The sequence below is a fragment of the Triticum aestivum genome, chromosome 7B (assembly GCF_018294505.1).
Source record: "Triticum aestivum cultivar Chinese Spring chromosome 7B, IWGSC CS RefSeq v2.1, whole genome shotgun sequence".
Taxonomy (NCBI): Eukaryota; Viridiplantae; Streptophyta; class Magnoliopsida; order Poales; family Poaceae; genus Triticum; species Triticum aestivum.
The window spans coordinates 5,829,426-5,842,286 of NC_057813.1; the positions used below are offsets into that span (position 1 = coordinate 5,829,426).

The 12,861-nt window shown below is 42.4% G+C and overlaps 2 protein-coding genes across 3 annotated transcripts; both read left to right on the plus strand.

Annotated features, from left to right (window-relative positions):
* Window positions 1-223: 223 nt before the first annotated feature.
* LOC123160213 (disease resistance protein RGA5-like) lies at window positions 224-6,740 on the plus strand. Its single transcript, XM_044578022.1, has 5 exons — window positions 224-1,213; window positions 2,901-2,985; window positions 3,117-3,965; window positions 4,298-6,277; window positions 6,378-6,740. The coding sequence occupies exons 3-4, from the start codon at window positions 3,133-3,135 to the stop codon at window positions 4,485-4,487; spliced, it is 1,023 nt and encodes a 340-aa protein (XP_044433957.1). The 5' UTR covers window positions 224-1,213; window positions 2,901-2,985; window positions 3,117-3,132; the 3' UTR covers window positions 4,488-6,277; window positions 6,378-6,740.
* Window positions 6,741-8,520: 1,780 nt separating this feature from the next.
* Window positions 8,521-12,722, plus strand: LOC123159443 (disease resistance protein RGA5). 2 transcript variants are annotated; one of them, XM_044577279.1, is made up of 6 exons: window positions 8,521-8,624; window positions 8,715-8,838; window positions 9,819-9,903; window positions 10,035-10,936; window positions 11,289-12,323; window positions 12,417-12,722. In XM_044577279.1, the coding sequence occupies exons 4-5, from the start codon at window positions 10,104-10,106 to the stop codon at window positions 12,235-12,237; spliced, it is 1,782 nt and encodes a 593-aa protein (XP_044433214.1). In that variant the 5' UTR covers window positions 8,521-8,624; window positions 8,715-8,838; window positions 9,819-9,903; window positions 10,035-10,103; the 3' UTR covers window positions 12,238-12,323; window positions 12,417-12,722. The 2 variants fall into 2 exon arrangements, with proteins under 2 accessions (XP_044433214.1, XP_044433213.1); XM_044577278.1 differs by having other exon boundaries at window positions 11,289-12,318.
* Window positions 12,723-12,861: the final 139 nt, after the last annotated feature.

The window sequence follows — 12,861 nt, forward strand, 5'->3', positions numbered from 1 at the left end:
AACCCATCAACATGGTACTCAACGCTTAGTGAGAAGCCCAAAAGCCCACAAACGAATCACCTCCATGCTAGCCTGCTAGGCCTGTTCGTGTCTTCCTTCCCCTATTCCTCTCATCCTCTCATTTTGTTTCCTTATGGCAGCCGCAGCCCGCATCTTTCCGTTTGCTTCCTTGATTCTGCGATCTGCCCTCTCCTGTTCGCATCCAGCGACGAGCCGACATGGGTAGGTCGGCAGTAGCGAGACTGTCAGCTACTGTAGACCAAATTCGTGGTATTGAGTCGCATCATCGTATCTCCTTTCTATTGTGGACGTCCTAATTTTCTAATTATTTATTTCATGTATTTTGATTGAACTAGGCTATCGATCGGTATTTCTGGAAGAGAAATTGATCACAGACAGATAATGATGCTAACGCATCAAGATCACCCCTTCACAGAGAAATTATTTTAGATGAGTTTCCTATGATCCAACCGGTATGGCATGCACACTTCAGTTAATAATGTAGCACAACATTGGATAAGTGCTATCATATCGAATATTGCTTAATGAAGCCTAGTATATTCAAAAAATAGTAAATAAATAAAATAGAAAACTGAAATTTCTGGACGTCCTCAAAGATGGTGAATTGTTCTATGTGGATGCAAAATTTCCATCCAAGATGACTTTCGTTGTGCTTTATACACAAAATTTAATCAATGCTCCAAAGTATATTTTCGAAGCTCTTTCAGATGCCCTATTTTATTTATTTTGTCAAGAGCTCCTGCAGTATAAATTGCCATGAAATATTACAAGTACTTAGTATTATTGGGCATGTTCGATGGATATAATATAGGTTTTTTCCGAATTTACTGTTCACACTAGGTGTAGATGAACTCGAGCTCGAAAAGGTTGACCTCGTGTCATATTTCTATTTGTTAGGTTGTTTTTTTAGTGTTATACTATTGTTGTAATATGGTCTAGAATTAGAGTTTACACTTAATTAATTCCTACCAAGTTCTTATAACGAGTCAGTGAGTGAACCCAATGGCAAAAATTTCTGGCTCCGCCCCTGATTACAGCCGTGTTTGTATTCGTGTGTGTAGATCGAGAGCAAGGATAGGGACAGCTTTTGCTCGATCTGTTCTTCCCTCGTCAATCTCTTGTAGCTCAAGTGGGGGAGCTACGAAGACTTTTGCTTGGTGCAACGCTCAGAGTACATCTAAACTGCTATGTGGTCAGATTTTTTTTTTTTGAACTTATGTGGTCAGATTTTTTTTGTTTACTTTTCCTAATTTTAGGAGAGATCTTTTACGGTACCCCGAAATAAATATAGACCTAAATTTCTCTTGATCCACTGGACAGTATTACTTGGTACTCCATCACTCATCCAACGGAGTACTAAGTTAAAAACTACAGGAGTACCTTGATCTAAGGGGCAAAACCGTAATAATATAACAATCTAATATTATTTCATTTTCGTTCCTCGTAACCTCCATGTATTCTGGCGTCTTTTTTTCCAATTGAAGCAAAACCTAGTATATTTGATCTGCACGTAGCGTCCGGAGATGCCGGGATGAGCCCATGCCGGCGGGGTATGCACGTCCTTCGTGGGTGAGTAGCGGGAACTAGGAAAGCATCCGCGTCGGGGATGAGCCGGAGCAAGACTTATGTCATGCAGCCGCCGGACCTATTTCCTCGACCGTGGCGCAATACTAGGGTTGGCCGGTGGCGGCTCGACTGGATATGCCATACGGGCGACGCATCGGAGCCGACGATCGGTGTGGAGAAGGTACCGTGGCCTGCGGTAGAGAAGGATCAGGCTCGAGGTGACGCCGCCACTCCATTGTGATGCACCGAGCGATCGGGATTTCTGGCCGAACGAACGCGAGTTTTTTCTGGCACTCGATTTGCAGTTTCTTTTTTCTTTTGGGAGCTATTTGGCATCTATGCACGATCACAGGGAGAAAATTGGAAGTACCCGTGGGAAAATGACTAAGTTACCCTTTACAACGGACGGCTGGATTTGTTCGGTACTAGAGTACATGTTTTGGGAGTACCAGGGTAAGCAACACCAAACAAGGCACTTGTCCAAGTTGTAAACAAGCTAAGATTGATAAGTAGTAGTGCACTTTGGTCACCAAGAACATCCCCATATTTGACCGAAAATGATTTACCCTAATACTAACTTCAAGTTCATCGAAATCTTGAAAATCGCATGGGACCGTGGGATGCGGTGCTGCTAATGGACTGGGATACCGATCACCGGCCAGTACATTGGTATATTTTTGGTTGTTGCAAAAATTATGGGCAGGCCACAGCCTGGTTCAACCTCTATATATGCAGTAGCTGCACTTGTGGTTGCTACTCCATTGATTTGAAAGGTAATGCATTTGGGAGCTGTTACGTTCACGAACCAAAAATATACAGCTTTTGCTCATCCGGTGGTTCCTATTAGAGCCGTGCGTGTAGATCCAGAGCTCTTGCTCGATCTGTTTCTCCCCTCTTTAATCTCTTGTTGCTATTTTTTTACTGTATAATTGTATTACAGTAAAAGTGTTTAAATATGTACATTAGGAAAAAGATAAAGGAATAAGATAAAATAAAGCAAAGAGAAAAAATGGTCAGTGGCCAGAGCTTAGTATATCTATCCATGTTCTGAGGGATGCTGCATTTTTTCTTTTCACTCTGTTCAGCTTTTCCAAACAAACAGATCATGCTTTACCAAACCAATTAGTATCTGAAAACAATTAGTAGGTCCAGTTTTTCCAAATAAAATCAGATCATGCTTTTCCAAACAAATTAGTACAGGGAGCTGTTGCTTTCAAGAACCAAAAATGTCCAGCTTTTCCTCATCCGGTAGTTCTCTGAAAACAATTAGTATGATTTTTTTGCTGATTCTGAAATGAATTTATTATGTGCAGAATTGGATCTATTCTCCAGTAGTTCATCTTGGGTTGCTATTGCGAAGGACTCTGCAAATTGGATTTGAAGGAGCTGCTATTCAAGGTACCCATCTTCTGTTTCTGCTTTGGAAAGAAGCAATGCATATCCGCTATGTTTACAGTCACTTTCACCAACCAATCAGGTTCAGGTTTTGCTCATTCTGTGTTTCGAAAACCATCATGTTTGCATTATAGAATTTCGACCCAAGATATGGAGGCCGCTGCTGGGGCATTGAGCCCTGTCCTTCGTAAGCTCGGTGAGCTGCTCGCTGGAGAATACAACCTGGCGAAGCGAGTAAAGAAAGGAGTACAATCACTTCGTATAGAATTGGAGATGATGCACGCTGTACTTCGTGAGGTTGGCAAGGTGCCGCTGGATCAGCTCCAGGAGCCGGTCCGGATTTGGGCTGGCAAGGTGAGAGACCTGTCTTGCGACATGGAAGACGTTGTTGACGACTTCATGGCGCGTGTGGGTGAGAGTTCAGGCAGAAAGCCAACGGACATGAGGAGTCGAGTCAATAAGTTCCTCAAGAAGACCACCACATTATTTTGTAAAGGCAAAGCACTTCATCAAATCTGTGATGCCATCAAAGAAGCTCAGGATCTTGCCAAGGAGTTGGCAGAGCTGCGTAAAAAGTATGAGCTTGACATGTTTAGCTCTACCAACGGTGCTACCATTGACCCTCGTGTATTAGCTCTACAAAAAGACGTAGGGGAGCTTGTTGGACTTGACCGCACAAGGGATGAACTTATTAAAACACTGATTTGTGCGGACAGGAGTTCCAAGGAGCACTTGAAGACCATCTCTATTGTTGGTGTTGGTGGCCTAGGCAAGACAACCCTCACCAAAGCAGTTTTCGAGATGATCAAAGCCCAATTTCATTGTGCAGCTTTTGTCCCGGTGGGTCAGAACCCAGATATCAGGAAATTTTTCAAAGACCTACTCTATGGCTTCGACAAAGAGAAGTTCAAAGACATTCATAATACAACAAGAAATGAGAAACTACTCATGGAGGAAATCAGTGAATTCCTTCTGGATAAGAGGTATGCATCACATTGTCCTTGTCTTTATTTTTATATTTCGAAAATGTGTGAAGTAGCCAGATACTGAATTTCATATCAATATCATTTTTTGTTACATGTTTTTATATTTGTAGTGGTCCTTTTCTCCATAAGCAAATTATGTTTCTTCCTTTCTTGTGCATGCACCTTATCTTTTTTTTACGAGTTATCTTTGTTGCATTTCTTTCTACATACATATCGTTAGTGGTTGAATAATTCATGTGGTTTGCTTAGTACGTTACCATTATGTTGTCACAGGATTCAGTTGTATATAGATTGACTTGCCCACTAATGATACAGTATAACTGGCATAGGTACCTCGTTGTAATTGGTGATATATGGGAAGAAGAAATATGGAGATTTATAAATTGTGCTTTGTGTAAAAACAAACTCCACAGTCGGGTAATCACAACAACCCGTAATGTGAGTGTGTCTGAAGCATGTCTCTCTTCTAGTTATGACATGATTCAGCAAATGAAACCTCTTTCTGATGAAGACTCATAGATACTCTTCCATAGAAGAATATTTCAAAGCAAGGAGAAATGTCCATAAGATTTGCAAGTAGTATCGAGAGAGATATTGAAGAAATGTGGTGATGTACCATTAGCCATCATTACAATAGCTAGCCTCCTGGTTAGTAACCAAAAGATAAAGCAAAAAGATGAATGGGTGCATGTGTGCAATTCGATGGGCCGTGGAGTTACACAAGGTGGTATTTTGAAGGACATGAAGAGGATATTATCACTCAGCTATTATGATTTGCCATCTCATCTGAAGCCTTGTTTATTATATCTAAGCATCTTTCCTGAAGACTTTGAGATTGAGAGAGACTGGTTGATATGGAGGTGGCTTGCTGAAGGGTTTATCCAATGTGACAAAGATGAAACCAGGCTGTTTGAGATCGGAAAGAGCTACTTCAATGAGCTTATGAACATGAGCTTGATCCAGCCAGCAAAAATCAATTTGGAAGGAACGGCAGTAACTTGCCGTATACATGATATGGTGCTTGACCTTATATGCTCACTGTCAAGTGAGGAGAATTTTACCTCCATATTGGATAATGCTGAGTGGCATGCACCTAATCCGCAAAGGAAATTTCGCAGGTTATCACTTCATAATATCAAGGCGAAGGTTCAGAACCATCAATTGATAGCACTAGCTGTCAAAAGTGAGGACCTTTGCTATTTTTTCTTCGGTTACTTTCGATTGGTTGCCATCTCTCTCATGCTTCAAATTTTTACGTGTGCTGGATATTGGAAATTGTGTCAGCCATGAAAGTAGCTCTGGTATCAGCCTCAAGTATGTTGGGAATTTAATTCACCTAAGGTACCTAGGGCTCAAGGATGCAGATGTTTGCGACCTCCCAATGGACATAGGCAAGTTGCAGCTTTTACACACACTGGATATAATAGACACTAGTATAAAAGAATTACCTTCAAGTGTTGTACAGCTCAGAAATTTGATATGCCTATGTGTCAATTCTAGGGTGAGGCTGCCAAAAGGAATGGGGAGCTTGATGTCCCTTGAAGTGCTGGAACAAGTAGGCTTATCCTTGTCTCCTCACTTTATGAAAGACCTGGGCCATCTGACAGAGGTTAGGACGCTCAGTGTTGACTGTCGTAACATGGACGAGGATCTGATTGATATATTAATCAAGTCTCTAGGCAACCTGCAGAAATTTTAAAATCTGCGTATTTATGATGGTGGCAGATTGTTAGATCGCATGTGTGAAAGTTGGGTGCCACCTCCAAACCTCCGTAGTTTTGATTCATGGGACCCCTTTTCTCCTTCGCAGTTCTCGCGACTTCCAAATTGGGTTAATTCAATGTCGCTTCCCCACATCTCCACCCTGAAGATAGATGTGGAAGAACTGCAAGGGGATGACATTCAGATCATTGGGATGATGCCCGCTCTTTGCTTTCTACAGCTGTGTACACGTCGCGTGATGGGAACGTTGGTTGTGAGGGCCGAAGCATTCCCATCTGGAAGATGTTGCTGGTTCTACGGGTTTCCGATGCCGCCGAGCCTTTTTCTACCTGGAGCTATGCCAATGGTTCAGCGCCTTGCCTTCGGGGTATCTGTGTGGTCTATCGCGAGTGTTGAGGTCAACTGCGGCATGAGCCACCTCCCTTCTCTCGAGCATGTTGAGGTTTTTCTGCAGCATGAGAATTCCAGTGATGAAGAGATGGAGACAGCCAAGGCTTGGCTGAGGCGTGCAGGAGAAGCCCATCCAAAACGTCCCACCATTCAAATCATTGACTGGTGAGTGCTGACATCCCTCTGCCGCCGGTAAGGTATGGTCTACTCACCTGAGAAACCAAGAATTCCCTTTTCCTGAAAATGCTCATCACCATATTATTTGATTTATTCCTCTTATTAGTTTCCCAATTTCAGGCCTTCAAACAAATCCTGGGTCAGGTACTCTACTAGTAGTTCCATCAGTCGTTGCGGATATTGCAACAACATTTCGATAGGCGAAAAACAATTCTATCTCGTTTGATTCCTGTGCCACTGCAGCTTCCACTAACGAAGGCTCATTCTCTCTGTGTATGTTCGGGTTCCGTCTTGAGGCTGCTGGTGTTGTTCATGATGATCTGTTTATTTTTCCTGCATATGCTTTCGGAAATGCAGTATCTCATTTCCTTTATTCAGTCAAGACTCGTACAATAAAAGGTTGCATTCAGTGGCACTATTTGTAACACTACTACCTCTACTTCCTTTATTCAGTCAAGACTCGTACAATGAAAGGTTCCGTCTTGGCACTTATTCAGTCAAGAGCTGTACAATAAATGGTACTCCCTCTGTAAACTAATATAAGATCTTTGTGATCTAAAAGATCTTATGTTACTTTACAGAGGGAGTAATTATTGGTTGACCTCCTGTTGTAGCTCCAGATTTGCTTCATCGTATTCGTAAAGTTTTCTCTTACTGCAACTATTGTTTTCTCTTGGATGTTTGCGCGTGCATCTGTTACAGCACAGATAGATCGGTGTCAACTGTTCATGGCGAGTGCAACACTGACGACTGAAGCATAAATTTTTTATAATATGCTGTATGCAAAAGCCCACAACAGCCAACCAGTTACTCTACCGCTCCTGTTTAGCATAACATCAACAGTTGCAACTACTCCCTGTCTTTCGGTTCGTTCGGAACATATTTTCTGGACTACCAATTGGAGTAACCAAATCAATTCAATGTGATAATTTGTGCAGCATATAATACATATTCAATCAAGTCGATTATCTAGAAATGCGCATGTGTCTCATAAACCGGAAGAGAGGGTCCTAAGCAAGACCTCAAGAATTGGGCCATCAGGCAGTGCTCACAATAAGAGGAGAGATGCAATTTAACACAGTGGAGAGCAAGGGCCATGCTTTCGCATTCAAAAGCAACATATATGCAATCCGATCCAATGCTGCAGCTGTAGCCGCCTTCAAGCCGAGTTTCGAGGAGAGGGGAATGTTAGAAATCTCTTCTGACAGTGACCGTTACACACACTCTGGCTCTGCATCCCGATCCCCTCCATCTGGGGCTTGTTCATGCCTCTGAATTACAACAACCTTGTAATCCCTGCGCAATTGAGTGCGCTCAGTAGTGGGTTGCTAAAAACAGGTTTCTCCAAGCTGGTGATGGCTAATTCATCCAGCTCTGAAAATCTAGAGAAGAAAAGACCCCCAAAACTTTAAAAAAAAAAAAAGACCCCCAAATCCTCAACGAGGGATGAGATCCAAAACTATCCCAGACCGCCCAGAGAGGCAGAGACTACCTCAAGGTTACACGTTTAGAATAGTGCAGAACTAGTGAGTGAAACGTAAGAAATTTACAGCAATTCTGCGTTGAAGAAACCTTAGCGGCCACAACAGCCAGCCAGCACTCGCTTGCTCCTGTTGCCCATTTAGACGACTGCAAGTACTCCCTCTCTTCTGGTTTTTCATTAGGCATGTACAGTACTTTCTAGATCATGAATTGGACAATTAATTGAAATATGAGCTACATGTCACAAAGAGCATATCAGTGGATCCTCTTCCGAATACGAATTCAGTTCAGTGGCATATTTTTGTGACATGTAATACATATTCAAATCAGATTGATCATCTAGAAATGTGCACTTGTCTTACAAACTGAACTTGAAGATTAGGATGGCAAGCACGCCAAGTCAATGATTCGGTCCTTAATTAGAAGGGAACCGAACACAATGCAAAAGAATATCTACTCCTGCCAAACAATTTTGTCTAGAAGATTACATGCGTATGAATTACAATAAGGGATCTCTAACAAGGACTAGAGATGCTTGAGAGTCAGGTCTCAGCAGATTAAGAAACAGTTTTGTCTCTCTGCCTCCATGTGAACACCTAAAGTAAAAGATAATAAAAGCATTTGGAGTAATAATATATAAAAGGAAAAAAACTGTGCGCTCCAGCTTATGGCTTTTAGATGGGATTTTAAACATTGCATTATTACCAGTGGGCCTAATCAAGCATTGGAGACGCCTAATAAGTATTAGTAGTGGTAGTAGTAGGTAGGTGCACACCGACGAATTAACCACAAAGGCACAAAGCACTCCGGCCGGATCCACAATACTTGCTCCTTCTCTCCTTCGTCTCCGGCGACTAGCAGTCCCCGGCGGCGACATCGCCAAAGGTACTCTTCCTCCTCTTCTGTTCAGTTCTTTTGTCTCAGATGGCTCACTTATTTTTTTTTCCGTTCTTTTTGGTTTTGATTGATGTGCAGAATTCGGCCTGTTCAACACTCTCTCAGCAGAGAGCTTTGCAAACTGGAGGTGGACAGCTGCTGTTCCGTGTTCCGGATCCTCTTCTTCGACTTGCGGTCTTGATTGAAGACTGGAGGTGGAGAGGTGATGCTTTTGCTCATCATGCATGGGAACCATTTCTTTTTTTGTTCCATTACAGCCGTCTGTGTGTAGATCGAGAGCAAGGAGAGGGCCCAACTTTTGCTCTCTCGTCTACCAAGAAATAGCTGAGAAGGCCCAGAGAGAGCACAAAATATTTCAAATTCTGAAATCATACTCCTGTTTTAGTAGGGGATGCTGTCGAAGACACGGCAGCTGCTTGGGTACTCGATTGCCCAGAGTACATCCAAACTGCCATGTCCCTGTCACCTTTTTCCGTCTACTTTTGATGGGAAGGCGTTGCTTATTACGGTAGTTCTTCTACGTCTGTCAAAATAGTAAACAGGATTTTGAGGAGCCGCACGCCTTACGGCACACCTCTCTCCTCTTTTCCATCCTTTGTGGTTTTGATGTTGCAGAGTTGAATCCGTTCAGCATTCGCTCAGCAGAGGTGGGGAGTTGCTGTTCGCTGTCGTCCGCCACAAGTTTAGCTTTGCTCATCCTGAAACCGATTGTCTTCCCACTACAGCCATGCCCATGCGTATAGATCCAGAGCAAGGGGAGGGTCAGCTCTTTCTCGATCTGTTTCTCCACTCGTTAATCTCGTGTTGCTATTTTATTTTGTGAGGCACAAACAGTAAAAATCTTGTTTCTGGATTTTTTTATTAATTTATAATTATATTAGTGAAAATGTTAAATGTGTGCTGTATATCACAGGTTAAGAAAAAGGAATAATAAAAAATAAAGCAAAGAGGAAAACTGGTCAGTTGTCAGAGCTTAGCATCTGTCCAAGTTCTGAGGAATGCAGCATCTTTTCTTTTCACACCGTGACCAACCAAAAATCAGATCATGCTTTCCCAAACAAATTAGTACCGGGAGCTGTTACTTTCCCCAACCAGAAATGTCCAGCTTTTGCTCATCCGGTGGTCCTCTGAAAACAACTAGTAGGATTTTTGGTCATTCTGATGTGAATTTATGATGTGCAGAACTGGATCTTTTCTTCAGTAGTTCACCTTGGGTAGCTGTTGCAAAGGACTCTGCAAATTGGATTTGAAGGAGCTGTTATTCAAGGTAATCTTCTTCTACTTCTGCTTTGAAGGAAAGCAATGCATAGGCGCATAGTGTACTGTTACTTTCACCGACCAATCAAGTTCAGGTTTTCCTTATTCTGTCTTCTGAAAAACATAATGTTTTCATTGCAGAATTTCACGCCAAGGACAATGCTATAGCCGTCTGTAGATCCAGAGCAAAGACAAAAAAAAGATCGAGATATGGAGGTCGCTGCTGGGGCGATGGGCCCCGTCATCCGTAAGCTCGGCGAGCTGCTCGTCGGAGAATACAACCTAGAGAAGCGAGTAAAGAAAGGCGTACAATCGCTCCTAAACGAGCTGGAGATGATGCACGCTGTACTTCGCAAGGTTGGCGAGGTGCCGTCGGAACAGCTCGATGAGCCGGTCCGGATTTGGGCTGGCAAGGTGAGAGACCTGTCTTGCGACATGGAAGACGCTGTTGACGACTTCATGGTGCGTGTGCATGAGGGTTCAAGCAGCAAGCCTACGAACATGAGGAATCAAGTCAAGAAGTTTCTCAAGAAGACCACCAAACTGTTTGGCAAGGGCAAAGCACTTCATCAAATCAGTGATGCCATCAAAGAAGCTCAGGATCTCGCCAAGGAGTTGGCGGACCTGCGTAGAAGGTACGAGCTTGACACTCGTAGCACTAGCAATGGTGCTACCATTGACCCTCGTGTGTTAGCTCTGCACAAAGATGTAGGGGAGCTTGTTGGCGTTGACCGCACAAGGGATGAGCTTATCAAAACACTGATTTGTGAGGATGGGAGTTCTAAGGAGCAATTGAAGACGATCTCTATTGTTGGTGTTGGTGGGCTGGGCAAGACTACACTCACCAAAGCAATTTATGAGAAGATCAAAGCCCAGTTTGAATGTGCGGCTTTTGTCCCTGTAGGGCAGAACCCTGATATCAAGAAAGTTTTCAAGGACTTACTCTATGACCTGAACAAAGAAAAGTTCAATGACATTCATAATACATCAAAGGATGAAAATCTCCTCATCAAGGAAATCAGAGAATTCCTTGTGGATAAGAGGTGTGCACCACATAGTGCTTGTCTTTTTGTATATATTTCAGAAGAAGTAGTGAGATATATACTGAATTTTATATCTTCATTTCCTTGTTTGTTATATTTTTATATCTGTAGTAGTCCATTTCTTTTTAAGCAAATTCGACTTCTTTCTTTTTTGCGCAGTTGCCTTATTTTTGTTAGTCCTGTATACTTTTAAGCCATTCTGTTGCATTTCTTAATATTTTTGCATGCATATCCTTACTGGTTATATAATCCCAAGGTTTGCTTTAGTACCTTATAGTTTATCCTTGTTACAAAATTCAGTTGTACTATATAGATGACTTCCCAACTAACTCTATCAAAATTATTGGCATAGGTACCTTATTGTAATTGATGATATATGGGAAGAAGAAATATGGAGATATATAAATTGTGCTTTGTATAAAAACAAACTCCATAGTAGGGTAATCACAACAACCCGCAATGTGAGTGTGTCTGAAGCATGTCTCTCTTCCAGTGATGACATGATTCACAAAATGAAACCTCTTTCTGATGAAGACTCACAAATACTCTTCCATAGAAGAATATTTCAAAGCGAGGAGAAATGTCCAGAAGATTTGCAAGCAGTATCAAGAGAGATATTGAAGAAATGTGGTGGTGTACCATTAGCCATCATTACAATAGCTAGCCTTCTAGTCAGTAACCAAAGGATAAAGCAGAAAGAAGAATGGATGCATGTGCACAGTTCGATGGGCCGTGGAGTTACAGAAGGTGGTATTGTGAAGGACATGAAGAGGATATTATCACTCAGCTATTATGATTTGCCATCCCATCTGAAGCCATGTTTATTATATCTAAGCATCTTTCCTGAAGACTTTGAGATTAAGAGAGATTTGTTGATATGGAGGTGGCTTGCTGAAGGGTTTATCCAATGTGACAAAGAAGAAACCAGGCTGTTTGAGATAGGAAAGAGCTACTTCAACGAGCTTATGAACAGGAGCTTGATCCAGCCAGCACAAATCAATTTGGAAGGAACGGTAGTAACTTGTCGTATACATGATATGGTGCTTGATCTTATATGCTCACTGTCAAGTGAGGAGAATTTTATCTCCATATTGGATAATGCTGAGTGGCATGCACCTAATCTGCAAAGTGAGCTATGCCAAGGGTTCAACACCTTGACTTCGAGGTCTCTGCGCCGTCGATCGCAAGTGGTGAGGTTGACTGCGGCCTGGGGCACCTCCCTTCTCTTGAGCGTGTTCAGGTTTGTCTGGAGCGTGAGAATTCCAGCCATGATGAGATGGAGACATCCAAGGCTTGGCTGACGCGCGCAGCAGAAGCCCATCCAAAACGTCCCACCATTCAAATCTATTTGACATGAGTGCTGACATGCCTCTGCCGCGCCGGTAAGGTCATGTTCGTCTGAGCAACCATGATTTCTCTTTTCCTGAATATGCTTGTTGCCATATTGTTTGATTTATCCCTCTTACTTTTCCAATTTCAGGCCTTCAATGTAAACCCATCAGTTGCCGCAGATACTGTTCCAACATTTTGAAACAGCAGCTACAATGCAGCTCCCAATAAGCAATGCGAATTCCGTCTTTTGCTACACGGAGGCTTCTGCAGAAATGCAGCACCTCATTTCCTTTATTCAGCCAAGACTCGTACAATTAAAGGTTGCATTCAGTTGGCACTGTTTGTATTTGTAACACTAGTACCCCTTACGTTTTAATCTCCTCATTCATTTGCTTGTCCACCTACGACATTGTTTTGTTTCTATTGACTTATTAATGAAGAGTTGATCGGACTCCAGTTGGCTTGTTTTTGCTTTGATTAGCACTTACATTCAGTCAAGACTCCTACAATGAGAGCTCTTATACTCCTTCTCTCTCAGTTTACAAGGCGTGCACGTATCCATAGGCATCAATTTGACCAACCTTATAGAAGTC

Excerpts from the sequence above, each read along its gene's own strand:
- LOC123159443 (XM_044577279.1), top strand. The coding sequence starts at position 10,104 with ATGGAGGTCGCTGCTGGGGCGATGGGCCCCGTCATCCGTAAGCTCGGC. Across the intron at positions 10,937-11,288 it reads GAATTCCTTGTGGATAAGAG|GTACCTTATTGTAATTGATG; the intron begins GTGTGCACCACA and ends TTATTGGCATAG.
- LOC123160213 (XM_044578022.1), top strand. The coding sequence starts at position 3,133 with ATGGAGGCCGCTGCTGGGGCATTGAGCCCTGTCCTTCGTAAGCTCGGT. Across the intron at positions 3,966-4,297 it reads GAATTCCTTCTGGATAAGAG|GTACCTCGTTGTAATTGGTG; the intron begins GTATGCATCACA and ends TAACTGGCATAG.